This window comes from Plutella xylostella, chromosome 18 (assembly GCF_932276165.1).
Source record: "Plutella xylostella chromosome 18, ilPluXylo3.1, whole genome shotgun sequence".
Taxonomy (NCBI): Eukaryota; Metazoa; Arthropoda; class Insecta; order Lepidoptera; family Plutellidae; genus Plutella; species Plutella xylostella.
Genome location: NC_063998.1, coordinates 8386074 through 8413923, shown reverse-complemented (window position 1 = coordinate 8413923; position 27850 = coordinate 8386074). Strand labels below are relative to the sequence as shown.

Genomic DNA, 27850 nt, shown 5'->3' with positions numbered 1-27850 from the left:
CTGACGGCAGCCTTAAACCGCAACTTTAGTCTATGTTTTATAACAAGCTAGTTTCACTTTGACTTCACATACCCCCTTAACCGTGGCGTAGACGGGCACGGACATGTCCTGGTAGCTAGTCGACTCGTGCACGGGCCGCGCGCTCGGCGCCTCGCCTAATTGCTCTTCTACTGACTGTTGCAGGCCGTCGTCTGCCACCTGTGGAGGTATAGGGGAGATTAGTGGGGAATGTACGAAACCAAACTAATAATAGTAATATATACGTATGACGAACCAGGAGTTAGCGAATGACGCTAAACTGATTAACCAATCTACACCACGGTGACAAACCTTAGTTTAGTTATTGTTTGCCTTCGACACGAAAAGAAAATAAGGCTACAAAGGTAACAAAAATAATACTTAATTAGAACCTATAGTGACCGTTCTATTTTAGATAAGTAGATCGTATTAGTTCACGACTCTTTATTATTTATTTATAGGTTTCAAATTTTATTTCAAAATACGCTTTGCAGCAGATTATATTTTTTTCCTGATTTGCAGAATAGGTAAACATAATAGAAGAAGCTATCAATCTCACCTGGTAAATCTTAGCCTCCCAGCTCGGCAGGCGGTGCAGCGGCGGCGTGGGGGGCCGCCGGGGGTCTCCCACGCTCTCCTCGCTAGACCCGCGCGAGCCCTGCACCACCACGCCCGCCTCCGACCAGGCTGGAGTGCGCTCTAGGGAGTGGTAAGAGCCTGGGTGAAGGGATGGTTTAGTTTTGTGGGCAATGTGAATGAGCGGTTTAAGGCAATAGTAGCTTTTGCGCAAAAGGAGGTAGTATAAGCTTTGGAAGTAGAGTAAACCACATAAATAAGTATTCTTTTGATAATTAACTTGAATAGTAGAGGTATTTTACTGTTTTATAAACATGTCTCACTATATTGAGATAAATGGAATCTTAGAAATTTCGGGTAACATACTAATTGATACTGCTGCGTAAAAAACTGATATCTGCTCTTCACTCTTCACATTATGTTTAAGTGACGATATACAGCGAATTAGCTGTCCCTACTTACAAATACGTATAATATAATACACGAAACATGACCGCTAAAACGACAATATGTTATGACACTATTGTTAAGACACTATTAGTGGTCATCGTTTGTATACCACACGATACCAGTTACCATCACCGAAGCCAAGCTTAGCGTTACCACACCACACCGTAATTCAAACGTAAGTATACCTCTGCTAGGCGTGTATATTTCTGCGTAGTCGTGGGTCGTGTCACCATCGGTCGATGTGGCGGGGGTCGTCGGTAGTACTACTAGGTTTTCTACTGCGGCCTGTGGAAAGTTATTTAGGTGAGATTCAGTGGTACTTATGGAGCTCTATCTAGTAATTAAATAAATGTGTGTATCTTTCTATAGTTTTGAAAAGAATGAAATCTAGCATCATGTCATTTTACTAATCAGTATAATTATTAACTATTTAATCAATTTGCAAAACACGGACAACCAATCACCAGTAGCTGATATTAAAATATGCCTAGTAGAGGTAAGTAAGTACATTATTATCAAAGTACATTCAAAATACAATACATATAGGTTAGTAAAGCCTTCTAACCTATGTCTATTATATTAAAATAACTCGTAACAATATTCATATATTTAGTCAAAATAACAAAACAAAACTCACAGCCAAATCGTCAGCCAGTAAACTGGCCGTGGTCCGTTCATCCATGGTTCTATTCATGGTGTTGAGGTTGACTGGATTAGCTGGCGGGGTGGTGGTCAAGTTTGTGGTCCCGATGGACAGGTTCCGTCTGTGCCGCACCGGGGTGCTGTAGTGGGGTTCCGTGGAGTTTAGTGGTAGCTGTGGAGGTAAGGTGTGGGGTTTAGTTGGGTTGTCACAAGGTAAATTTTTAGAGAGTGGTGGATTATGTTGATGTTTGCCAAAAAAAGAGATATAACTTTGTATAGGGGTCATGTCAGGCTTTTGTTCTAAAACCTCTGTTGTATAAGAGAAAGGGCTAAGATTAGGAAGAATATGATAGACAAAAGACTTTCAATTATAATTGAATAATTGTTTATCTTTTTGTGTTGAATATAAGATAATTTTGAAATGAAATAAGATAACAAGTAGAAGTAACTTATTGGAAATTTATAAGATTTCCCTAGGTTTTTAAAAATCTAATATTAGTTATATTACAACAACAAAAATGCAATTGAACATTGACTGTCAATACTCAAGTTCAAGTTTAATTAAAATTATGAAATAGTGCCACTGATAACGGAAATCATTAAAATGTTAGCTAATCTAATATATATTGATAGAAGAAGTATTTCGACCTACACAGTGCAAGTTAGAGTCAAACATAAGAAGCAACATAGAGAAGATTCTATTTAATTAATAAAAAGTAGGTTTGATTTTTAGAAGTATTCTTCTGTTAATTAAAAACGGCATACGAGTAGAACGCAAATCCTCAGGCAATCAATAAAAGAGCTGAACAAATGAAACTCACAGACTTTAATAGCATAGACACTGAAACCGAAACTCACTAACTTCAATAGCAGAGACAAAAGAGACAGAGAAAAAAATTATGGAAACTGGCAGGTTTAGAGCAAATAAACATCACAAATTGCTCTACAACATCAAGTCTACCTGTGGCCCTTCGAGGCTCTCCGACCGGCGTCGGTTAGCCGCCAAGCTGGAGGTGGCTCGAGGGCCGTCCTCCCTCACTTCGAGAGACAGGCTCGCTCGAGACGGTAGAAACTGAGGATTATTATGAACTGATTGATTTTTTTGTTCATAACCACGTTTGAAGTTGGAAACTTGACTGATTAGTTTGAAAATATTGGAAAAGTTTTAACTGTAGTGCAGGCTTTTTATGTTGATTAAAAGTTAGTAGTCAACATATTTTTATGCTGCTGCTTTGAGATATTAATGAAATATGTAATGAGTTTGCATACTTCTTAAATTATGGCTGCTTCACTTTGAGTTTTATAGTAAGTATACATAAATTATTTGGCTTTTACATACTTTGCAATAAGCCAGTGACATAGTGAGCATAACAAGCCATGTATTTTGTAATTTGTTTGATAAAAGATGTAAGTACATAAGATGATCAAATGAACTGAATGGTATATGTATTAATTGTGGCTTTGTAGATTAATAATGTATAACTTATTTCTCTACATACTAGAAATCAATAATATCTTGTACATACATACTGCCAGAAACAGCATTCTTTTCATTCTTCTCTAAATATTTTGTTTGAATGTTTTTTTCCCAACCTTTGCGCCAATGCATATTCATTCTACCACCTAAATAAATCTTCTTCTCTATTAGCCAAATTCACAGTCAAACCCTTACCGCAGAGTTCCTAGTCCCCTGCGCGGCTATATGGTTCCTCAGCAGCTCCAACTGCTGGTTGCAGCGGTCGTTCTGCTCCCTCAGCTGCTGGTTCTGCTGCTCGAGCTCGCGCAGCTTGTTCGTGACCCACTCCTTGATCCGCGCCGCCTTCGCCTCCACCTGCTTCGCGTCTTGCAGGCGCAGCTGCTTCTGGAACCAACGGGACGGTTTTAGGATGTGCCACAGCGGCACCCACAGCGGGTGCGAGTTGAGTTGAAGGATAGGTAATAAAATGATTTAATGATTAGTGATGGTAATAGAGATAGTGGTCAGCATTTTGCTAATTATATGAATAGGAGATCATCAGTTTAGTGAAATTAGCGAGTTTTACAACAAAAAGACGCAATTGAGAGACTTGGCAGTACTATGTCAAAGAAGGGAAGAGGAAAGATGGGGATCTCTGGAGCCAGACCTTCAGTTCGTAGCTCGACAGCTTAGATTAGGACCACAGTGAAAATAACAGTGGTATTGACCGTCCGTTTTCAACATACGCGCCCTGTCTTTGGAATCCAGTTGGAATTTCTACGGTTTTGATATTTTATGAAAAATATAGGAATGTGTGGTTTTTGCGGGTATAGAGATAAGAAGGGGAAAAATATTTTAAGTAAGTACCTGCATTTTCTCCAATAATTATTGTGTCACTTGTAAAAGTTTAAGTTACCCTCGCAACTTAAGTTTGTTGGTAAAAGCACTCGAAAACACTCTCGGAAAGTCCGAAGTTCATTATGGATGGGCTAAATTTCACTATTTAAGTTGCTGTTTAATTCATAAAATCTACATAACACAGATGCGTATGTTTTTAATAATTTTTACACGAAAAAATCATAACAACAAACAAAACTTTCGTTAGTGTGTGACGTAGGTTTGACGTTTGACGTTTACGTTTAATAAAAGTCAAAACCGGTTGTGACGTCACGAAAAACGGATGCGTTCATAATTTTTCATTTGAAAATATTTGTACTTGTAGTGATGTGTTGTGTTGTTCTATTCTATCTGAATAAATTTATGTTTAAAATTTTGTATATCTTGTATAATTATTTAAATTACAATTAATAGCTTATAACATTAATCTGCATTGGATAAAAATTTGCGGTAGCTGCATGTGAAGTTTTCAGCCAGCTATTGCAGCTTATAAAGCTTTTTAAAAATAATAACCTAGAGAAGGAACAAGAACACTAACTTGCTCCTCGATCTGTCCCTCGAGACGCGAGATGGCGCGCGGAGCACCGTCAGTGCCCGCCGGCCAATCGCACAGCCGCTGCTCCATGGCGCGGACCTGGAAATAAAGAAATACAATATTATTAGATAGCAAATTACTGTGGCGTCATAAATTATTTCAGGGTTGGTTTTATAGAAGTTTTATAGTAAGTGTTGCTTATTATGACAGGATACATTCACCTGTCAACGGAACGGGATTGTAACTACTAATAAATTTCACCCTGTAGGTACCTATAATATCACTCACTCTCTCTGACTCCAGTACCAAAATAAGTGGAGTATATTCATGGATTCAGTTACTTCTTACATAGGTAGGATATTATATATTATCTGGTCGCTGTGGTTTTCTGATAGACATTTGTAGCTCACTCCTTGGCTTACCGCAAGTCTAGGAACTGACATACACACGTCTGCTATTACACTTTGAAACGACATCAAAGAGTTCGGGTCAAATGATCAGTAAAGGGAAAAGCTGCGACATTAATCTTATTGATTAATTAATTTTAATGCAAATTGCAGTCCGCTTCGCCATTCTCTTCAAAACTACTACTAAAACTACATACCTAGTATAAACAGTGAATTGGGTGTCATTAAATTTATAGGTTATTACCTATTTTACCATTTTAACGAATCAATGTTATTTAACTCGTTGTGGAACAACTGGAACGGAAATTTGGGGAGATTAAACCAATCAGTGTGGATGACAATGCTGGAATTAACAAAAATAGTCCGCCATATTGAAACATCGGTAATCCAAGCGTGTGCGGATTACGGACACCCTATCCTGACATGATATGGATACAGAATAATCACATTAATTAATTAACTAAGCTCTGTTAAGAAATTCTGTGTGTGGAGGGTTTCAAAATGATATACTTAATTATGTTATTGTAAACCCATTATTATTTTCAGTGGCTGTGGCAATTTATAATATCGACTTAAATGGGACACGAGTTAAATAATTGATTGGTGTTATCTGGCATTACAACAATACATCACGAGTCACGCAAGACCAAGCCGGAATATACCACCCTGAAAATATCTCAATGTACGTTCGCTGAGACTCTTGAACAACAAACATATAAGCCCTACACGTTCTAACTTTAAGTGCATAAGCTTATCCACTCACAAAGGTCCGCTTCTGTCGTCAGCATTGCGATGGCTTCACGTCGTGACGTTTCTCGCTGAATCACCATTCACGGCTCTGGCGTGAAGCAGTCAAAACCTCATAACACACGTCTCACAACTTCCGCACAGCACACCATAAAAGTATAAAACACGTGGTCTAGAACTTATAGCATTGGTTTGTTGACCTGTAGCGTGGTTGTCGTCAATACTGTGATGGATTAAGGTTCAATCGAATCTATGTACATGATAGTATAGTTATAGTTATGTAATTGTAAACAGTATAGTACCGTTTTTATTAGTTACATGGTAGAAATGTAGCTGTAGCTCAGATATGCCATAAGATATTAAAATATATGTGCAGTCTTGGTGAGAAATTAGTAACTCCTGCGGCACTCAATCACTGAGTACGAACGAGACACTCGAAAGTCTGTGCGAACTACTCACACGTTCAGCGCATAACTCAGGCTTAGCTGGAACAAACTCGTGGACTGTTCAACTTGACACATCCAATCCATTAGAACTTGGCGTCCTCAAACAAAGGAAAGAACCACTGGGTGAAGGGTACACACAGGAATAGTATGCATTAATCACGGACGGCGTAATTTGCCTGAGTCACGATGTGCGAGTCGAGGGACACACATCACGTCATGCTGAGGAAACTTTCTAAATTGGTAACACGACTGCTTAAGACATCTCACTGTTGAGGAGTTCCCTTGGCACTGGAAACTGAAATTATGGCATTATTAAAATGTCTTCCAAACCGAGTTTTCTTTTTTGAAATATAGGACGCTCGACGCATCTCGCTTCAGGCCATCACAATATCAGACGACGTAAGCTTTGCTTTACTTAATGTTTAAATAAATACATACAATGGGCAACACTATTTCAATCTTTTAATTCAGTTTAAAAATAAAATGAACGCATCGGTATTGCTACCGGATGTTAAGTTAATTTAATGTTGTTTTCTTCCATTTTGTGTCATAAGTCATGCATAAGTCATAACTTATATAATAATTAATAATTAGGTATAATTTATAAATATAGCCACTTAAATTATTGTTATATTATATTAAAATGTGATAATTATTACAATATTGAAATCAACAGTCAACTTCTTCCGTTTTAACTTAAAGATTCCCTTTCCCGACATTCCCCCGAAAAAGTTTAACCTACTCTTAATTAAATTATTGTCATCATAATTATTTATTTTTTAACGCCTTCTAATCTAAGCCGACAATTAGGTCTGTTGATTCAACTTGTTAACGTTTCAACGAGTGAAATGAATCAAAAGTGTTTACAAACACGGGCGGTCCATTTGGTAACAGAAATAGATGAAAGTCGTTCGAACGGCAACGGTGATTGAAGACGAAGTGGCCGATATTTTGAGAAATTCTTCAAAGTCAAGAAGGGTGGATACGGATAGTACGTAAAACGATATAAAAATTTTAGTAATTTAATGTTAAATTTTAAGTATCTATGAGCCTAATTAAAATTTAATTTAAATTCGAGGTAACTAGTTAACCTACTAACAGAACTGGACACTGAAAACCACGCTCTATAAAGATACAGACTACCTCAGGACTATCTCATATTTTGGCACTAAGAGTTCATGTTTCACAAAAACAATAAAGGATAGATTTAACAGAGTGATAAAAATCTAGCTCATTCTAATTTAAATTGAAAATCCTTTAGCGAGTTTAAAAAAAAAGAAAATGAGCTCTTTTTTTCCGTTCACAGCTGCATCTGAGTTCTCCAGGGTCACTCTAGCTTCACGAAGAAGAGCTGCTTAGCTGCTAAGCCATAATATGTAATATATTTATTAATTTATTTATAATACTTTCTAATATACTTATTTTGTGTCGTTAGCGCAGTAGAAGCGTTTGCTTGCATAATAGCTAGAATTAGTAGTAAAAGTAGTAGTAAGTAGTTTACTTTAGCTAGACCGAAGACTGCGAAGACGAACGAACTATCGAAAGCTGTCATGCAATAGGTAAGTTAAATACGACGAGCTAAGATAGAGGCTTAGTTTTTCGTAAGACAGAGTGACCTACAAGGTCTCTACAAAGGAATTCGGATGTAATGCTCATTTAGCATTTTTTTTATTACAAAAATACGATGAAATGCCTATACACTTAGCTAAAATAAAATTTTGTGCCATCCATCCATATTAGAATCCATCATTTTTGATCTAGGTACCTACGCCGAAGATTAAATTAATTATTTTTAGCAATAAGTCCGCCTTGGTGCCAAATTATTAGCTGTGTTCAAATTTTTAAAATGCTTCCGTGTAAAAATTGTTTTTTGTGTGCAAAAAAGTGTATATATAAATAAAATTAAATTACTTACTCGAGAAAATACAAGATTTATTTTATGTTTTTGTTTCGGTTTATAGCTCTCCTCTATAGGAAAAGTGATCTGGTTTATTATTTTTATGGAGTTATTCCTACAGAATGGTTTCGTCTCGCGAAATGCAATCGAAATGCCAAGAAATGCATCGCATTTCATATCCAGCAGCTTTGTTATCGGAATTTCCCGATATTTCCAAGGAATATTCTCACCATCGACGCATAGTCATAATAAGATCGTATTGAAAATCTGAGTAGGATTATTGGATCTGTTGGGATTGCATTGAATGTAAGAGTAATTTTACTTGTTAAGGTAGGTACTTTTAACCTCGGTATTTATGAAGGTAGGTATATATAATAATAATAAACCGTAAGAACCATACATTGTAAGTTCGTATCACGTTTACTGGTTAAATGTTAAATAACGGTCTCAAATTTGTATTGCATTTGTCTGTAATAGAATATAGATCATTGCGATATAAAATTTTCCAACTGAAAAAATACTATCTTCTCAACATAATATAATAATATTCATAACTCATCGTTAGAATGGTAACTTTCAAAGTTTCACAAATATTTAATTAAATACGACACTCACATCGTCTCACGAGTATCGCCCCAATTAGGTACTTCACCGTGCACCCGTGCATTGCAATTAATTGTAAGTAATCGGTATCACGTGAGTACAAATGTGCTGCGAAAAGTGGGTGGCTCGCTTGTGAGCCACCTCTGACTACCCCTTCGGGGATACCAGTCTTGAGTGCATAAATATGTACAGTATTGTGCAAATAAATGTGAACACGAGTGAATATTTGAAAAAAATACACTTATTAGTTCTAAAATTTAAAAAACAGAGATATATTGATACAATTTTAGTTATTTTAATAGAAAATGTGTCCTTCTTGGCTTTTATAACTGCTTCATCACGTTTTGGCATAGAATCGACATGATTTTAACAGTTTTCTGATATTTACTGGTCTAAAAAACTTGTATGGATTACAGCCACAATTATTTTAGTTTTTCTTGTGCAATCCGTTTTACGAAGTCTAACTTTCACGATGGCCCACTTATTTTCAATGGGATTAAGTGCTGATGAGTTCTCTGGCCATCCAAAGGCATGATATCTTGTTGTTCTTGAAATATTTGAGCATAATCTTGGACACGTGGCATGGAGGCGAATTTTGTTGAAAAACTTATTGACCGTTATCATCAATTTTTCTTAGTTCAACTTCTAATCTCCGTTCTAGCAAGTCACTGTATTTTAGCGAGTACATCATCCCTTCGATGGGCACAAGTCATCCGGTACCTATATAAGAAATACAGCCCCAAACTAAGAAAAGTTGATGCTAACGGTCAATAAGTTATTCAACAAATTTCGCCTCCATGCCACGTGTCCAAGATTATGCTCAAATATTTCAAGAACAACAAGATATCATGCCTTTGGATGGCCAGAGAACTCATCAGCACTTAATCCCATTGAAAATAAGTGGGCCATCGTGAAAGTTAGACTTCGTAAAACGGATTGCACAAGAAAAACTAAAATAATTGTGGCTGTAATCCATACAAGTTTTTTAGACCAGTAAATATCAGAAAACTGTTAAAATCATGTCGATTCTATGCCAAAACGTGATGAAGCAGTTATAAAAGCCAAGAAGGACACATTTTCTATTAAAATAACTAAAATTGTATAAATATATCTCTGTTTTTTAAATTTTAGAACTAATAAGTGTATTTTTTTCAAATATTCACTTGTGTTCACATTAATTTGCACAATACTGTACATATTTATGCACTCAAGACTGGTATCCCCGAAGGGGTAGTCAGAGGTGGCTCACAAGCGAGCCACCCACTTTTCGCAGCAGAGGAGGTTTAATATATTTTGACAGTATAAATTTCAAACCCTAACCTCTAGTCTCTACCTATAGAGCTCATCTACATCCAGGTACCTATAGAGGGAGCATCAATAATTAATTTATCCAAGACACAATTTCCTTGGGGTAAATAGCTAATTACTAGCGTCTCAGTCTAGTTCTAATTAGGAGTTCACCTGGGCGTGATTTACTACTGTAGTTAAGTAGTATTATGTAGTGGGAGGATTAATTGTTTAATTGGATCTGGAATTAATTGGATCGAATTTTAGATTGTCACTCTAAGTGCCAATTTCTCCATTCTCGGTTAGAGCATAACCAGGGAGTAGTGGTTAACTTTTGACACATCTGTCATGAATTTTATATAGAGATGACGTTTAATTTATAAATTAATCCATGTCGGTTAGATAACCGAATATGAAAAAAAAATAAAAATTGGCACTAAACTTACTGAATCTTTATTTTTATTTTATTTAAGTTCATTTGTTAAAAGTAGGTAATGTTATTGGCAAGAAAACGGAACGGTGTGATAGCATAATGCAGAATCTGGTGTGCAAGTAAAGATTAATTGGCATAGCCACATTAGCAACCCTCGTCGTAAATGTCTGCTCGTAAAGTCCAGTGACAAGGCTCCTGCATTAGCCAAAAGAGGAAATTATGGAATACAACGTAAAACTTCAAAATGAATATTCCAAATTTTAAAATACATTTTTTAAGCCCTATAAAAAGTAAAGAGCCGGAAGAAAAGAAAATTCTGTAAGAAAAAAACTTCAGAACTCCTATTAAAAGTACAAAGAAAACCACGCTACAGCTCCAACAAAATAAAATACACCAAAATAAGGTATAATCCAACCGCACACTTCAAAAACTTCAAACACAAAACGCCCGCACTGGCCACTAAACCACTCGCGAAAAAAGGAATAAAATCTCTGGATTTTTAAAATTGGAACTGCATCCTCACTGACGCGACGTGTGCGCGCGGTGCGGCGCGGGAGGGAACTAGCGAAGGGGATATCCTGCAGGAATAGAACGTGCCTCGTTTACGCTATAAGGATCAATATTTACATTCCTTTTAATATGCAAGTTTAATGGCGTGTCTATTTCCATTTGTCCGGTGTCGGTATGACTCGGTTATGGTGTGTGATTTCCTGTTAACGAAACTGATAATGATTAGGGTGCGGCTAATCAAACTGTGATTTAATTCTTATGTTTAATCCTTCAAATTTGTGATTGTTAGAGGATTCTGCATGTTTCCCATAATGTATAAATTGTGCTTTATGTAAATTATTACGCTTGGTAGGTATGTCAGAAAGAAACTTGTAGTGTAGGACTCGCTCAAGTAGAAAAATATGAGCTAAACACAGCAGAAGCTCACAAAGGAATACCCTGAGCCAGTCTGAGGGGTGACTCTAGGTTACGACCAAGTTTCGAAGTAACCTAACCACAACTCTATCTCATGGTATAAAATGTGCCGATTGCATGACAGCTCTAGTTCCGTAGTTTTATATCAAGGTAGAGCAACCCTCTTGTTCATAAGCGTATATCGCTATCGGATAATGTGAGGAAATATTTTAATGTTCATGTTCATGTTATTGTTATAATTAATTAAATTCCATGGTGAAACTTTAAATACAGTACAAGTACCTATTTAGGGACCTGTCTGGTGATGCATAAAGTTTAAAATCTATTAATATTAAACTCATCAAAAACCGCGTAAAATATTTAACTTACTTGACTTGGCTGAGTTTTGAGACTTGATCTTGATTTTTTAAAATGACTCAAATAATCATCTAAATATCTCCCTACCTGCTCTATTAAACAAAATATCCATACCTAAGTACTTTCTTTAATGTAAATGTCTTTTATCGCAGACGCTATAAATTTAACGAAAGCTGTTCCTGCTATAGCGTAAAGGCTTTCTGGTACTTTGTCATTTAATATGGAAATAATGTTCTGCTCATTTTAATGCGTACATTTGTAATCCAGTTGTCTCACTTCTGATTCCAGGGCATTGTTAGGTAGTATAAAGATAAGGTTTTATTGTGACTCAGTTTGAAATAGACACACAAATAATACCTATATACCTACTTAATATATGTATTATGTAGCATTGAATTATAAATGTGACTAGCGTAGGCAATAGTTGTTTGCTCTGTGCTCTGTAGCATAGTTAGATTTCACTTGGAATAATGTTTTACATCGGTTACTAAGTCAGTGTATACAGGATGTTGCAAAATTGGTATACTAAGCCGAAACCTACATGTGCAGCATGGTATACCTATCTAAGCCCGAAACTGAAATCAGAATTTGGAAATTCGCGAAAAAAAAATTAATTTTCCATAGTAAAAGTCACGTGACCAACAACGTTTCTATGGAAAATTAATATTTTTTTTCGCGAATTTTCAAATTCTGATTTCAGTTTCTGGCTTAGGTATATCATGCTGCACATGTAGGTTTCGGCTTAGTATACCCTTTTTGCAACACCCTGTATAGGGTGTAGCATAAGTAGTATATACCTAGTAAGCCGAAAATCAGTGAGCTTGAATCACTCGCTTTCGTCTAACTATACCACTTTTGCAACATCCTGTAAAACCAATTAGGTAAGTACTAAGACTAAGTATGTATATAGTATAGGTATATACATACTTAGTAGAGTTTAAAAAAAAAATACGCACTCACGCCTTGTACTAATGTACTCCCTTGCGGGGTAGGCAGAGGTGCATTGCTGCACCCACTTTTCGCCAGAGTGTTATGTTAGTCTCAATGTAATAGGGGGCGGGCCTATTGCCATTTTACGGGCACATCCAAGACCTGAGAACAAATATCTGTGTTTAAACAGATATCTGCCCCAGCCGGGAATCGAACCCGGGACCATCGGCTCAGTAGTCAGGGTCACTAACCACTACGCTATTCGGTCGCTCTATAGTTTCAAATCAAATGAATAAACTATGATCCATAATTAGGTAAAGTGCAGACACTCCCACTGGGTTTAAACCGGCAAGCTAGGGCATTTAGATGTAGGTATTATAATTTTATCGCTATAGAAATGTTTATTGAAGTGGGAATGAGATGATTCCCAAATGAACAATCGCTGTTATAGATTACTTTCCTTCGATATATAAAATTGCAAATGGACTTAGTAAAGCGAACTCGCGGGAATAAACTAGTCCTAGTTTGTTTTGCGGAAAAAGACATCTGTTATTGTAATTCAATTATTTTATTCCACATTTGACCTAGGGGACATTGAACCTACTAACCTCACGTTTGACCCCCTTCTACCCTTCACCCTCTGTCCCAAACACGCAAACTAAACCGTCCGTTATCGTTATCACGAAAACGTTTAAGTATAATATGAAACAATATTCTTAATATTTGTTTTAGTTAACTTTACCTAATGAGGTATTGAACAATTTTGTGTTATTATTGTGTTGTTAGAGTAAAGTAAAAATTTTGAGAATATCAGACCAAAGAGGTTGTCTGAAAGAGATCGATCGCTATAAGCGATTATACCGCCTTTTGTCTGTTTAAGTTGTTATGTAAAATTGAAATTTATTTCTTACTTACTGTAAGTAATAATAAAGAATACTCTATCTATCTATCTAACTATGCAAATAAAAATAAATGCATTAAAAAGTCGTAGCACGGCGATTTTCGGTGACAGACAAACATTAAAACTTTCTCATATTTTTATAGCGTCGCGACGCGATGTATATTGAGCCAAGTTGTGATTTATGAATGAAGTTCTCATAAAAGTACCTAAAGGTCCAGTACCTAAGTACCTATGATACTACTAAAATAATGTCATCATAATCTATTACCTACAAAATAACTACAAAACATGAACATGCCTAGTCCAATTTATGCACTCTTAATGATCAGTACGCAGATGCTATACCTACTGCTTCCCCTATTTTCACCTAACTTACTTGCTAACTGTTACCCTAGAATAGGGCACAACTTTCTTAAAAAAAAAAACATGTTTTTTTCTGAATAAAGAATCGTGTTTTACCTACTCTGTATCTCTTTACCTGCCGATTGCACGACAGCTCTCGTTGGTTCGTTTTTCGTCAGTATAGAGTAACCCTCCGTATACCGTAGACGGCGAAATGGCTGGAAAGCGTCCAGTGACTGCTCTTTGCCTTGAAACGAGCAGATATCGGCGAAATGCGGGTTTCGTGCCAAAAACAGAGATTGTTGTCATGCCGCTCAGTATAGATGTCATGGCCGTGTATGCGGAGGACACTGTAGTTTTATTCACTCATACAATGAAAAAGTTCTAGTGACATAGGTAGGTACTATGTCATAAGAAGTTTAAAATAAAAACCTCCTAAACGGGTAAAAGGCCTTATTATAAGTAATTTTTTTAACATTGTGTAGGTGTAACTAGATATCATATTATAAAACCACGTTAAAGTGCCGAAAGAGGAACTAGGTATTATACCTCCATTCAAATATTGATATTCAATTCAACAATCGGACTCCGAAACTAGGATTCAAGCGAAAACTCTGGCTTGAATTTATCGTTCTCCTAACATTTGTCAGCAGCCAGCCCGCCAATATCTACACTAGCCACGCCAACCTAATCTTACGGGGTCGCTCTACCTTACAAAAAACGAAGTTTCGGAGTGCTGCTGTGGTAACCGCGACTCTATCTCGTTGCATTATAATATATGTACCGATCTCATAGCTCTCGTTCGATCTTGTTATTAAAGTAGAGTGGACCGCCTGGAGTGCCTGGACCAAAAGCGATAGCATTCAATGAAAATCCGGACCCAAGAATGTGAGATATCTAACTGACCTATATAATATTTCGCTATTGAATTTAGCTCTATATCGAAATACGACTCAACTAGCGTAGGCCTTGTGTCTTACACAATAGGTGTTAGGAATAATACGTGGGTATTAACAGTAACAAAGTGTGAAACAGAGCTTGCGATCAATCTCAGTAGACAATCAGAGACTCCCATCTCGGTCTAGTAGACCACAATTCTAGTTTGAATAGAGTAGAATATCTAGGTGTATATCTAGACTAGAACAAATAGCCACCTACCTAATAGGTACCTATCTCGCTGAATAAGCTCACTGAATGAACGTTCTATCTAATTGGATTAACACATGCGAGTGGGTGTTATTGATTGGAGAACTATTTCAAACTGAAGTAAGTACCTACTAATGTAGGTACATGTTTGTTGGTGTACATTTTAGTGAAAAGGTAAATAAAGTAGTAGGCTGTTTAGTTCTAAGCCTACGATTATCAACCAATATATATGTGTTTTTTTTATTAAAATGCAGTAATATTTTGAAATCGGAAAAACGACCTGTTCCATCTGGTTAAATGATAAACTTGCACTCATATATTTTATGAAACCAAATCATACTTTCGGTATTCGAATTCGGATCCTATTCAAACAATGGCTAGACTCCAGACAGTACTGGAGCCAAGTTATCAAAACCACGACCAAAACGCACTTTACTCTCCCCTCCACACAATACTTGCCAACTTTCTAGAAAATACTCAAAGCATACGCATGAAGATAAGTTCAAGGTGACGTCAGAGGAAAACATCAGCTTTTCTTGTTTAAAGGTCAAGTTATTTACCGTCCATTAGACGAGAGTACAATATGTCAAGCTGTCACTTCCTGTCGTTATAAGACAGTACAGTCTAATGATAGGAACGGTGAACAAAGAACACGAATATAAGCCTTATTTTTCAATTTTCATGACCCAAAGGTAATGGGGTAGCGGTAGGTCCGAAAGAGAATATTTGGGAAAAATATTTTACTTAATTACAGCAACTTATTAGGGAACTACGCCTAGAAAAAGTATGGTTAGATTTTTGACCCTATCCTTAAGTAATAAATACAAACAAAATCAACTGTGTCACTGAGTAACAGACGAGACGATACAAAATTTCCCAAAATGGCGAAATTATTGATAGCCGAATCACCCCATTATAAGGGTGCGTCCAGCACAAATCCACACCCCTACAGACGCTCCACTGACTCATACGACCGACCGTGGGGTAATCCGTTTGGTGTGCACTTGCCTTTATTATTGTGTGCATAGGCGTCCAAACATTCATCGGCTTTTACTTTGATGAGCTCATCCTAATTCTCATCATTCTGTGCTATGGGGTAAATCTAAACCATCTAACATTACCTAGTTCAGTTAGGAACTATTTGTAGCAATCAAATATATAAAAAAAAACGTATTTCTGTGTGAGTTTAAAGCGGTTTACCTAAGTATAAAAGGAAAAAATACGTGTCCATTTTAGATTTTAATACCATGGGAATTACCCTAATCTTCTTGGTTAGGTGAATTTTCAAATATCCATCTTCTTTACTTCTTTTATTTTCGGAATCTTCTGTAAGTACTTGATTGTAGAAGCTACAGGGTGTTGCTACAGTTGTATTGTTAGTGGACGCTAACTATACAACTATTGCATCACCGTGTAATGGTGTCTTCTATCTTCCACGCAGCGATGTGAAGACGTCGACAGCGACCCAATATAGTGCTAATAGATAAAACATTATTGAAGAGTACATTGGAGTCTATGTATACTCACAAACAATGAAAAAGTTCCAGTGACAATAGCACCAAATTACTCCGAATTAACTAGCTTAATGACGCCGTCTGCAATATTTAAGTAGATACATTTAAAAGCACATCAGAATATTCAGAATATTACCAACAAAAACGATAAATATTTGGATCAAATTCTAAATTAAATGTTTTGGTCATTTGGTGTTGACATTTTGTAAGTGGAACTTTTCATAACATGGAAACTACCATATTGAAGATCCTTACAAAACACCTCTTTAGCTTTGCAGATCCAAGAAACTTATAAATATTTTCCTCATTTACCCAGCAAAGGACGCATGTAAACAGCCTGGCTATTGAAAACTGTCTTCCAAGTTTAATTAAAGTCAAGCCACACTCTGTACTCCGTTCACTTTAAGTTGTCCTCTAGATTATTACGACTAGACGACGATGAGAGCCTTAAATTTCATAGCTTTAGAGGTTATTTTTTCACGATTTTATGGAGTAAAATGTTTTTTGGGACGCGTGGGCTTGTGGATAAAATTAGTTTAGCTGGGGTAAAGATAGGCTAGACTTGGAATGCGAAAGACGAGATGGTGTGGAATTTCATATCAGCGAGTTAGCGTTACTGGTATGTAGGTATCTACTAAAAAATAAATAGCAGAACCAACGGTTAAAGAAGAATATCCTAAATATAATATTATAAATGCGAAAGTAACTGTGTCTGTCTGTCTGTCTGTCTGTTACTCTTTCACGCCAAAACTACTGAACGGATTTGAATGAAATTTGGTACAGACATGGTCTAGACCTTGAGAAAAAACATAGGCTACTATTTATCCCGGGATTCCCACGGGAAAACTTTTTAAGGCGAAGCGAAGCTCGCGGGTACAGCTAGTAAGAACATATAATTTTAAAGTAAGTCCTTAACAAAATCTCAACTCGACGCAATCGCTGACAATCCAATCATATTTAACTTCTCACAAACCGTAAAGCTTCCTAACTCAACTCGAAAGCTCACAGAAGAGCTTTAAAAGCTTATAGCGTACACTTCGTGGCGTATTATTCTAGTGACAACATTACCTATAATAATGTTTCATGTCTTCTTAATGGCGTCTCTAGCTCCCATGACTCCTATGCGTGGGTAAAGTGTAGAGAAGAGGATTTCCTTGGTAGCGAGATTGGATAAAAGCGTGCAAATATTGTCTTTCACATATTGCACTGATGGCTGTGTTGGTGTGGCTCATCATATACTGGGTGTTGCTAATGTCATATACTTATTTATTTATATAGTAAGCCATGTATGTGCTTATTAAATAACAATATTGGATAATTTATATTACCTATAAAACAAAATTTTCATTTTTTCAAATATCTACCTATTTAAATTAGTAACTATAAGGATCACAATAATTAGGACCTTCCGGCATGAAGATGGGAGAAGATATAATTATAATTATGTATGTCATAAGGTTTTCATAAGTTTAGAATAAGTTATTTAGATTGTATTATGTACATATTTACAGTTTCATTAAATGATTATTAGACATAAAAAATATGTATGTAACTAACTAATGTAATGATAAATATCAGCAAACCCATTCCCCCTTTAGTTTTCTCCCTAATTAAAAACAACAAATTGAAACAAACAGGAAATCACCACAGCAAGTTTAAAATGGCAAAAATTCTTACACTTCCAAGCCAGCATGTCTGGCGGGAATCCAATTTTTTCTCCATAAATTAGAGCTAAACGCATTGCAACACTAGCTGTACTGCAATAGGGGATTAAAGGCTGTTCTGTGGCTGAAATCTTGTTACATTTCAGGCATTTCCGCTTTATGTTTTGGCCATTTTAAACAGCTGCCTGGTGTTCAGTGTTCTTTTTTTTCAGTTTTTTTTTTACTTTTTTGCTGAGACGATACGATATTATATTTTTTAGGTACTACCTACCTCTAACTCTTAACATAGAAAACTGTAGTTTAGAAGTCTACTAAACTAGGTACTTAGAGTAATTACAATAGGTAAAAAATTATTGTCTATATAGTGCACACCAAGTAGATTCATAAATAAAGTTTCGAAGTTGGATAAGTACAATCGGGAGCATCACAAGTAATCTCTTCCAGACAACCATATTGAGTAAAAATACACTTAAAAGTAGAAAATATGAGTAACTAAGTATCGTGTAAAATCCACTAAGTATTGATTTAAATCTTATTTAATTCAATCAGTAGGTACCTAAATAGCTGACTGTGCGCATAGCCATGGCTCGTCTCATCTAAGCGCATTCAAAAACAAGAATCACATCTACTTGGACGACAGGGTTATGACTTGGCAGCCGTCCCGAAATAGGAGCGTTTATAAAGAACGCTATAAGGAGCTGGCGCCAGCGGCATAAGAGACATGTTGGATTCGAAACTGTATTGAATAGGAGAGTATTTAAAATTATCTAGTATATTAGTATAGTCACAAAATAGTAATTCGCTGCAATACGTATAACTGAAATTAATATAGTTCCTATTACAATTATTAAGTAATTACGAATACTCGGTGTTATAAATAAATCAAAACAGAAAAGTGACTAGCAAGACTATTGAAAAATTACAAACTATAATCGAAGCGATATAGAAAAAAATCAAAACTTAATTGATAAATAATTAAAGATGCTAAAATTTATCCTGGCCATAAATAGTGACAAATATGTAGCGAAGTAAGAGACAGCTCGGTCACGACACGACGCGGGCTTCCTGTGACAAATTTGGAAGTGATTTCCTGCCGCCATTCCTTTAACTCTTCGCGTTGAAGTTCATGTTATTTGTGTTAATTAATGGGTTATTAAGAGTATTGGTTTTTGCTATCAGTTAAAAATGATGCATGATTAGGCGATACGGGAGAGGCCGTACATTATTAAAATTAAATTGCTGGCAACCATCGGGTGGTTTTTATAATAAGGGCTGATTTTTCAATAGCCAGATATGACAGCAACAATTTTATTCGATAGAGATAACATTTACTTATCTAACTATTGAAAAATCACCCATAACCATTATCAGTACACTGTGAAACAAGTCCTAAACCTATATACCTACCGATACTACCAAAGTACCTAACACAAAGCTTATTTACGTTGATATTTCACAACAAGATCGCCTTAGGGAGAGCACTCGGGAGCGGAGCAGAGTAAATAATGTAAATATGGAAATGCATCTTGCTGCGTCCACTCCACGGCTGTCCAATTTCAAAACACAGTAACAGCCAAGAGACAAAATGTTCAGGAGAGCCAAAAAACGTTTTTGTCCCTTCATTTCAATGCCCTGGTAAAACTATGATACATATCTAAACGAATGTAAGCTTAAAAGAACCGGCAGAACCTAGGCTTTACATACAATACTATTTCATTTAAATATGACTAATATTGTTGCTGTAATGCACAAAAGAAAACACTAACTAGGTTTTAAATGTTTTTCTCACCCTAAAACCGACCTCACTGACCATTTTATAACCTAGTAAGAGCCATTATTGTGTAATTTAAGACAAGTAAAGTATATTGAAATTGCAATAATAACGTAATAATTTATATGTTTTTTTATTTTTTTATATGGATCATTCACATAATATAAATCAAATTTTGCAGCACTTTTACACGACCGCACTAAGTAATAGCTGAAATACCGGCATATTTTTAAGTTTTATCTAAATGAACCAAATCGCCATATTAAGAAGGCATGTCTGACACGAACATTATTTATGGCTGCCTTAAATTAGACAATATTTCCTAAATTTTGAGCTAAAATTAGTTTACAATGTTTGAGTTTTTTTTGGTTTATGCAATATAGGGCTAGTAGAAAGGTTCTGACGAAAAAGGTATCTATGGCTTTTATAAAGAAGACAAAATTTCCTTATGTTCTACTTTTAATTCACCTCTCTAGGTATCTTGAACCAATGAGTTCAAAGATACAGGTTCTGAAATATCTGATATTTTTTCGAAAAAAGTGTTTGCAATAACCCAAGTAACATTTTTGGTTTTAAAAAGGTTTTGAAAAGGTTCTAGAACCTTTGTATGGAAATCAACTCGTGAGACTTAGAAGGCTCGATAACCTTATATTAACCTTATATTAACCTCCTGAGTGCAAAAAGGGCCCACGTTTTAGAACCTTTCTGAGAGCTACAGCAAAACCTATAGCTCAAACCCAGAACCTTTTGAACAACTTACACAGAACCTAAATAAAACCTTCACAACCTTAATTTAACGTTAACATAACCTTGGAAGGCAGCTTTTAAGTTCTAAATTAGTCCTGGATGTAACTCTTCTATAACTTGAAACATATTTGATGGATATTTGCAATGCCTTCCCAGGACTCTCGGGTTTTAAAATGTTTCTGTGTAAGATATTATATTAATTATAATAAATGGCGCCATTACCAGACACTTTCCAAGACTCAAAATGGCTAACTTGTAAGTGTTGTATTAATACAAAATATAGTAAGTAGTTAGGCTGAAGTCAGGAAATATGAAAACCTTGTGCGACTAGCACTTTATTGTGATACTTTCGGATAATAGTTCTGTATAAGTGGCGGGCCTTTTGTAAATGATAAATTTGAAGATATTTTAATTAAAAAAAATAGATAAAATTTTATGTTTGGTGTAAATTTAAATTTAAAAATACTGTCTATATAAAAAAACATATATTTGGAATAGTATAGGAAACGCTACTGAATTTTCCCTTATTAATTAAAATGTATCTTTTTGGTGAGTTTTTTTTTTTATTTCAGTGAAAAAATATGGCGGCCGTTAGGAAATTACTAAAAAGCATTAAACATATTTTGAGGATGCCTCTAAAGCTTTAAAATATTCTTGTAGGACTTAAATCATGCCTTTAGCTCATAGCCAGTGCTTAATGCTTTTGGTTTTCACCAAGTAGTCCTAATTTGTTTGCCTAGACAACTCTTATCAACCTAAAGGTTTAAGATAGGTTTTAAAAAATACTTATAAGTAATTTAAATATTCCATAACTTTATGGTTATATCAAGGTTAAAAATTTAACCTTAAGCTCTCACTTTAGCATTATTGCTAGCTTTTCTAGAAGTAAATCAGGAGTCTACGACAACTATAAGATCCTAGAACTATATGCTCCTGAAATACATGTTAAAATAACGTTAATATAAACTCTTATCAGCAGCTACAAGGTTGTATTAATAAACAATTAGTTTTAGGACTTAGTAATCATTCTCAAGTACTCAATATGACCAGATAGCAAAGCATTAACCTTTTCACAACCCTTATAAAACCTAAAGGCATTTCTTACAACCTAAGCTCGAATGAAATGTTACTTGGGAATGTATGCCATTTGTGACTTACTAAAATTAACGGGCAAAAATTGACCTTTGCTGACCATTTCAAAACCTAGTAAGCGCCATTGACAATTTTAAAACCTAGTAAGTCATTTTCACTTACTGTGTTTTAAAATGGTTGATGGTGGCTCTTACTGTGTTTTAAAATGGTTTTCGTGGCATTTTTGATTTCGCAGGGTGGAGTTACTAGGTTTTTAGAAATTTTATTTTCGTTTCTAAGCCGTTTTTTGATATTCTGACAATGCAGGAATGTGCGGAATCGCCTAAAATAATGTATAAATCAAAGACCCGTTTTTTTTTAAAGTTGGCGCTTACTGTGTTTTGAAATTGGACAGCCGTCCAGCTAATCTCTTTCAAGGAAACGCTAAGATACTCAGATAAAGCTACTAGATACAGTAAATGCTTCTGCTTTGAACAAGGGAAACTTGAGAAAAGGGAGTGAGTAATAGACGTGATAGTGTATTGTATGTAACTTTTTAAGTTCGAAATGGCAGGAGGATACGATAACACTATGGTTTTTTACCAATGACTTGTGTTGCCTTTATTTTCATAAAATGATAACTTTGATAAAACTAATGTTGTAGCAAAAACAAGACAATTTTTTATTGATTACCTCTCGTTATACAAAGAATAATTATAACTATCATGTCCCTACAAACATTTGAAAGTGTAAAATTTTTACGATAAGTAGCTAAATTTGTTAGCACTTAGGATTATTTCTACCCGTTTTAATATAAACGAGTAGATGAATAACATAGCATATTAAGTATACTATAAAGTAAATACCATAGGAATTCATTGTAGTAAATAGTCCAAGATAGTGAGGAATTCTAAGACCTTGCTGTGCAAAAGCGACATCCATCACATTTTTATTGCAACTTCATGAATTATTTAAACACAGGACCGAGCAGTCCATTCACTGTTTCCTACACCATAATAAACACACGCCATGTTTTAATAAAAGTTTTCCTTATATCAACTAGGACAGAAGTTACTTTAGCTAGAACCACCGATTGACGAGTTATTGTTATGAATGGACCAACTACCATAGAATAGTTACACAAAAACATAATACCTACTATGTACTCACCTACCAACATAACCACAGAATAATAACTAGTACCAGGTACAGAAGCCCATCTTCGCAATGGCCTGCAAAGAAATATGACTCCATCCCATAAGCAATAAGATCTAATTTAGATCGCGTTCCGGCCGCACACGTTTTTATTTACTTACCTACCAATTAATTTTTGAGGGAATATGCGCCTTATTTCACTGGACTACGGTGCATAATAAGTTATACGTGGTTATACGCATTGAAAAAGAAGCCACCTTAGGGTTGCCTCAGCACCACAGACTACAACGTTTACTAAGCAACGGACTGACTTTGTAAAAAGAATGTCATGTTTTAAAACAAAATTAATTTGAATTTAGAATACAAAGCTATTCCAAACTTGTTTTCTATTGGAAATAACCAGTAAAAACAATAACAATTTCATAGTTAAGATATTTTGAAGTACATAAAATATGTATGAATACCTAAAACATTTAATTTTGTGAAAACATGTTTTTTTTTCGTTATAATTTATATTATGGATATAATTTATATTATGATACAGAACGTGTTAGTTTCGTTAAGCACTAATCCCACTCAGCGCACATTTTATAATCGATTCATTAATACATTTTGAAGGTAGTTGTGTCTGTAAATTTAATAATTTAACGAAAAAAATATTGGAATAGACTTTGTTCAACATGGAGAAAAAAAGGGTTTGTAGTTCGGATTAATTTCATTTCAAATAAGGAACGTAGAAGAAATCAATAAAATACTTAGATTAGTTTTACCTGTCAGCATCTTTTGGTAATGTAAAAAAAATTAAATTTGGATCACGATCCGTATTTAAGCAATTAAATACGGCACAGTATCTTTTTGCTGCTTTTTTTCTTTTTATGTCCATTTTTCTATTCATAATTCGCGCGCGCGTGTATCGTCTTCCGCTTGCGGCAGCCGACTAGATTTGCCCACTCGAAGCGGCAGGCGCCAGGCTGGCGCCAGCGCCGCCCACGCGCGGAGTGACACAGGCCTGACATAACAGTATATCTGAATATACTTTATGGTTTTCGTGTAAATGGTTATGGGTTATGGAAATTTTAATGCTACTGACAATGTGATGTTTTATTTACGTACCAATAACTAAACACACTTCCACGTATGGTATGGAAATGTTGTAGCTCCGAAAATGGTTGGACGTTTTATTTCAAATGCGTGTTCAACATAATTGCTGTTACTTCCTATTCTAGGACCTGGGGCATTCTAAATCAGTATTCTGTTCAGGTGTTTGGTGCAAAGTTTAGAAACATGCTCAATACAACACAGCGGCACCGGAGAGGACTACTATAGTAAAGTATACATTATAGGTACTGTAGTATACAACCTCACGTACACTCGTACACAGCTTTAGCCACTAGTTTACGTAACTGTCAAAGTTTAAACAAGGAACAAGAGGAAACAAGCGTTTGACGTGACGCCATGTTGGATTTCTGGATTTGTTCGAAGTATGAATGCGGATGTCTTATCTGTCGGAATTATGTTGTCTTGTTGTGCAATAATGTTCTGCGGAAGATAATGTTTACAAGCATTTTGTTTAGTATTATCATAATATAATTAGTTTGTAAAGTATGATTGTTTCAAAACATCTATCGTACTATCTAATGTGTGTTTGAATGGCCCAGATATCCAATGGTCGCGACACTAATCGTTCAACAGTCTCTGACCACCACACCTACACTTGGCCTACAAATCCATATTGGCTAACAATGCAGTCGACTGATCTAACGATTGATCGAGCGAGTGATCGGCCAGCAGCTGTCTAGTCGGGGTCGTTGCACTGTGACTCACCACTCAGTATCGACATCTCGAGGGAGTGTTTGAATCATACTTTCGATTCGACATACACGGAATACTGTGCACGAAACAATAATGAATAAAAAAATATATATTAATCAATATTTTTTTGATAGTTTTTTTTCACTTAATTATATTATAATATACTACTTAATAATATAGCTACAGCACTTGTACTTAGTATGAATAAAAATCAAAATCTTTAAAATAGATTGGGAAATGTAGAGCTCATTATTAAAATATTCATCGGAACGAAGTACGGGACGTGACCGCTACGATAGAATTTTAAATATTTAATTTGATATCGATTTTATTTAAATGGATTCTAGTCTAATTTAGAAGTATGACCTACTTCAATTTCTTTGGCACCCAACTAGGGTCTACAATACTCACATGTTGGGCGCCAAACCAACCGAATCACAATATTTAAACACTTGACTGTGTAAATATTATTATAACTTTTTTTATAAATACCTACGTATTTTCAGGAAAACATTTTATATAAAACAAGTGTGTATATACTGGGTTTGTTACCGGTAAAACCGGAAACCTTGAAATTGAAAAACTCACGCTACATTGTAAAATGTAAAGATGGCGGGAATATGCCACGCATGCGTACAAATGTGAAGCCATTCATTTTATTAGTCCTTTAATGTTACACTCGTAGAACTGATCGTCAAACGAAAACAGAATCTAATAGTTCCACATAAGAATCAACAAGCTATGTCGTAAAAGGACAAGTAAAAGAATGGTAAACAGGTGTAGTGGCTCCACATTTTGTAGTCGTGTTTTATCTACATGCATGGGGCATTTGTATTAAGGAGATTTTGTTTTAAGATAAGGAATGTTTACACCGTTGCGTAATGATAGATTATTAAGGTCATGGGGTTAGGGGAAATAAGAGAAAATTAAAATGAATGACCGCATTTAGTTATGGACACAGTATGTTATTATTATTATGTTCGAATATGTTTTTGATTTGTAAAGGATGAAAATGAATGGTAATTCATAAAAATGTAAAATTATGAAATGAATCAAGCCATATCTCACACAAAAGAAACATTAAATACAGTCAATCCCTTTTAAATGGCTTCACAGACACATGTCTGAAAACTTGTAAGAAACCCTTATAATCCAAGTGTTCCATACGTTTAAGTACTACAAAACACAACCAATTGTACTTATGTTTCAATAAGAGGTTCAATGAAATAGTATTTAAACACGTAAACAGTTTAACTGGGTACTCACGGCTGGTTGCTATGAGTTCGTTGGATCAGCCTTCTTGAGCGCCTGGCTTCGCTTCTCCGCAAACTCTGCACTAAGACGGTGGGCCTTCAGCGTCGTCGGTTTAGACATTATGCTAGACTTCTCACAACAATCCTCCTTAACTAACACTAAAACTACGTTTAACTTTACGTACGAAAATAAAGCTTTAAGCCTATACGATAGACATTTAGAGCTAAAATATAATTCTTCGTTGCAATGATTACTTTAGGCTGGTATTTAGAAAATATATAGGTATTATCATATCACAATGATCGAAGCCACTCGGAGCACGATCCTCTTAAGGTAAGAACACAAATAATTAAATAGAGAGCGACCTTTCTATTGATCAAAAGTATTAGGCTACAACCGCGGGCTATATCACGTTTACTATTGGACTTTATCAATGAAATTTTCAGTAAAACACTTTGGTACGTCACTGGGTGTGCTTTTAGGGTATTTAGACGGAATTTCGCGGATGATTTTTGTTATATTTTAGTGTTTAAATGACGGGAGATTTTGTTATGTATATACAGGTATTGGTACGAAGTTGACACGGGGTTAGCGTGGTGTGTACAGGGGTGAAGTTAGCGCGGGGAGGGCGCATGCGCGGTGGGGTGGCCAGTCATGAGGGTGACTTTTTATTGTTGCCAGTATTCAGAGTAGAAAATCAAAAATGTTACAAGGGGTTGTTGGGAGAATACTGGGACGAACGAAGTTTTACCACAGAATACTGAGTGTTCTAAAAAACAAGTATAGTGCCACAAACTTATCTGTTCCGGTGAGAGCGAACTAAATTGGTCCATATAATCTATGTCAATATGAAATTCATTAGTACAGTAAGTAATGAGGTATGGACCAATTTAGTTCGCTCTCACCGGAACAGATAAGTTTGTGGCACTATAACTACCTATACGGTCCAACTAAGTTATGCCAGTGTCATCTTCTTAGTATCTTCAGCAGCTATGTAAAGTACTGATATTATTCATTTTTCTTTTTGCTCTACTGAAAACCTTTCAAAATGCACTTCGGCCCTTATGTATCTGAGGTCATCCCTACGCCTAATGTTGCACACTTATGCCCAGCATTTGACTTTTCTTCATTTAGAATCATGTCGTCAAAGTTATTATAATTGTTGAAAGATTTTATTATAGGTACCTACAAAACTTTCGTTCGAATCATAACCATATTTTAAGCAGACCAGTCATAACATAACTTAAAATGAAACAAGAATAAAACAAATGCGTCCGAGTAAGTATGACTAGGGGTGATGAGCAAATCTATATTTGCATCATAATAAGAAACACACGTATCCACAGGGTGAGTCATGATGTGCAATAACGAAAATCAATAGAGCTGTTTGCACAGAACGCGAGTCGCGAATGAAATCGTTGTAGGTACCTCCATACACTTGTGTTTGCCTAATCTTTCTGTAGGGTCAGCATAATTTTTACGTATTTTTATGATTGTTTTTGACAGACATAGATTAGTTATAAATCTTATCAAAGCAAGTTCAAAGCAAAGCGTACACATAGAATTGATTTTTAATTTGTAAATTTAGATTTAGTTATTTTATATAAATGTATTATTTAATCACAAATAAAAAATAAGGAATTTGGATTATAAAAGTAATCTATAAATATTTTGCTGTGAGTATTGGATGCATTCCAAGGCAATGTAATAATTTATCATTTATAACTCAGAGTCTTTATAAGTTTAAAATGTTTTTATAATATATAAATAAGTACGGTCTTACATTCGTGTTTCTTAAATTATTATTTAAGAAACTCGAGACAGTGAATAAATTATTTCGCTTAATTAAAAGCAGAACGATTAATCAT

The 27850-nt window shown here is 35.4% G+C and overlaps 1 protein-coding gene across 1 annotated transcript in view; it reads right to left on the bottom strand.

The window, feature by feature from the left end:
• Positions 1–27850, bottom strand: part of LOC105390498 (uncharacterized protein CG43867) — a 96484-nt gene that overhangs the window by 25066 nt on the left and 43568 nt on the right. The window contains exons 3-9 of the mRNA XM_048627201.1: positions 4578–4673; positions 3359–3547; positions 2648–2758; positions 1682–1858; positions 1230–1329; positions 578–717; positions 73–198 (exon numbers count right to left, since the gene is read on the bottom strand). Coding sequence (XP_048483158.1) covers positions 73–198; positions 578–717; positions 1230–1329; positions 1682–1858; positions 2648–2758; positions 3359–3547; positions 4578–4673 — 939 coding nt within the window. The remainder of the gene's footprint in view (positions 1–72; positions 199–577; positions 718–1229; positions 1330–1681; positions 1859–2647; positions 2759–3358; positions 3548–4577; positions 4674–27850) is intronic.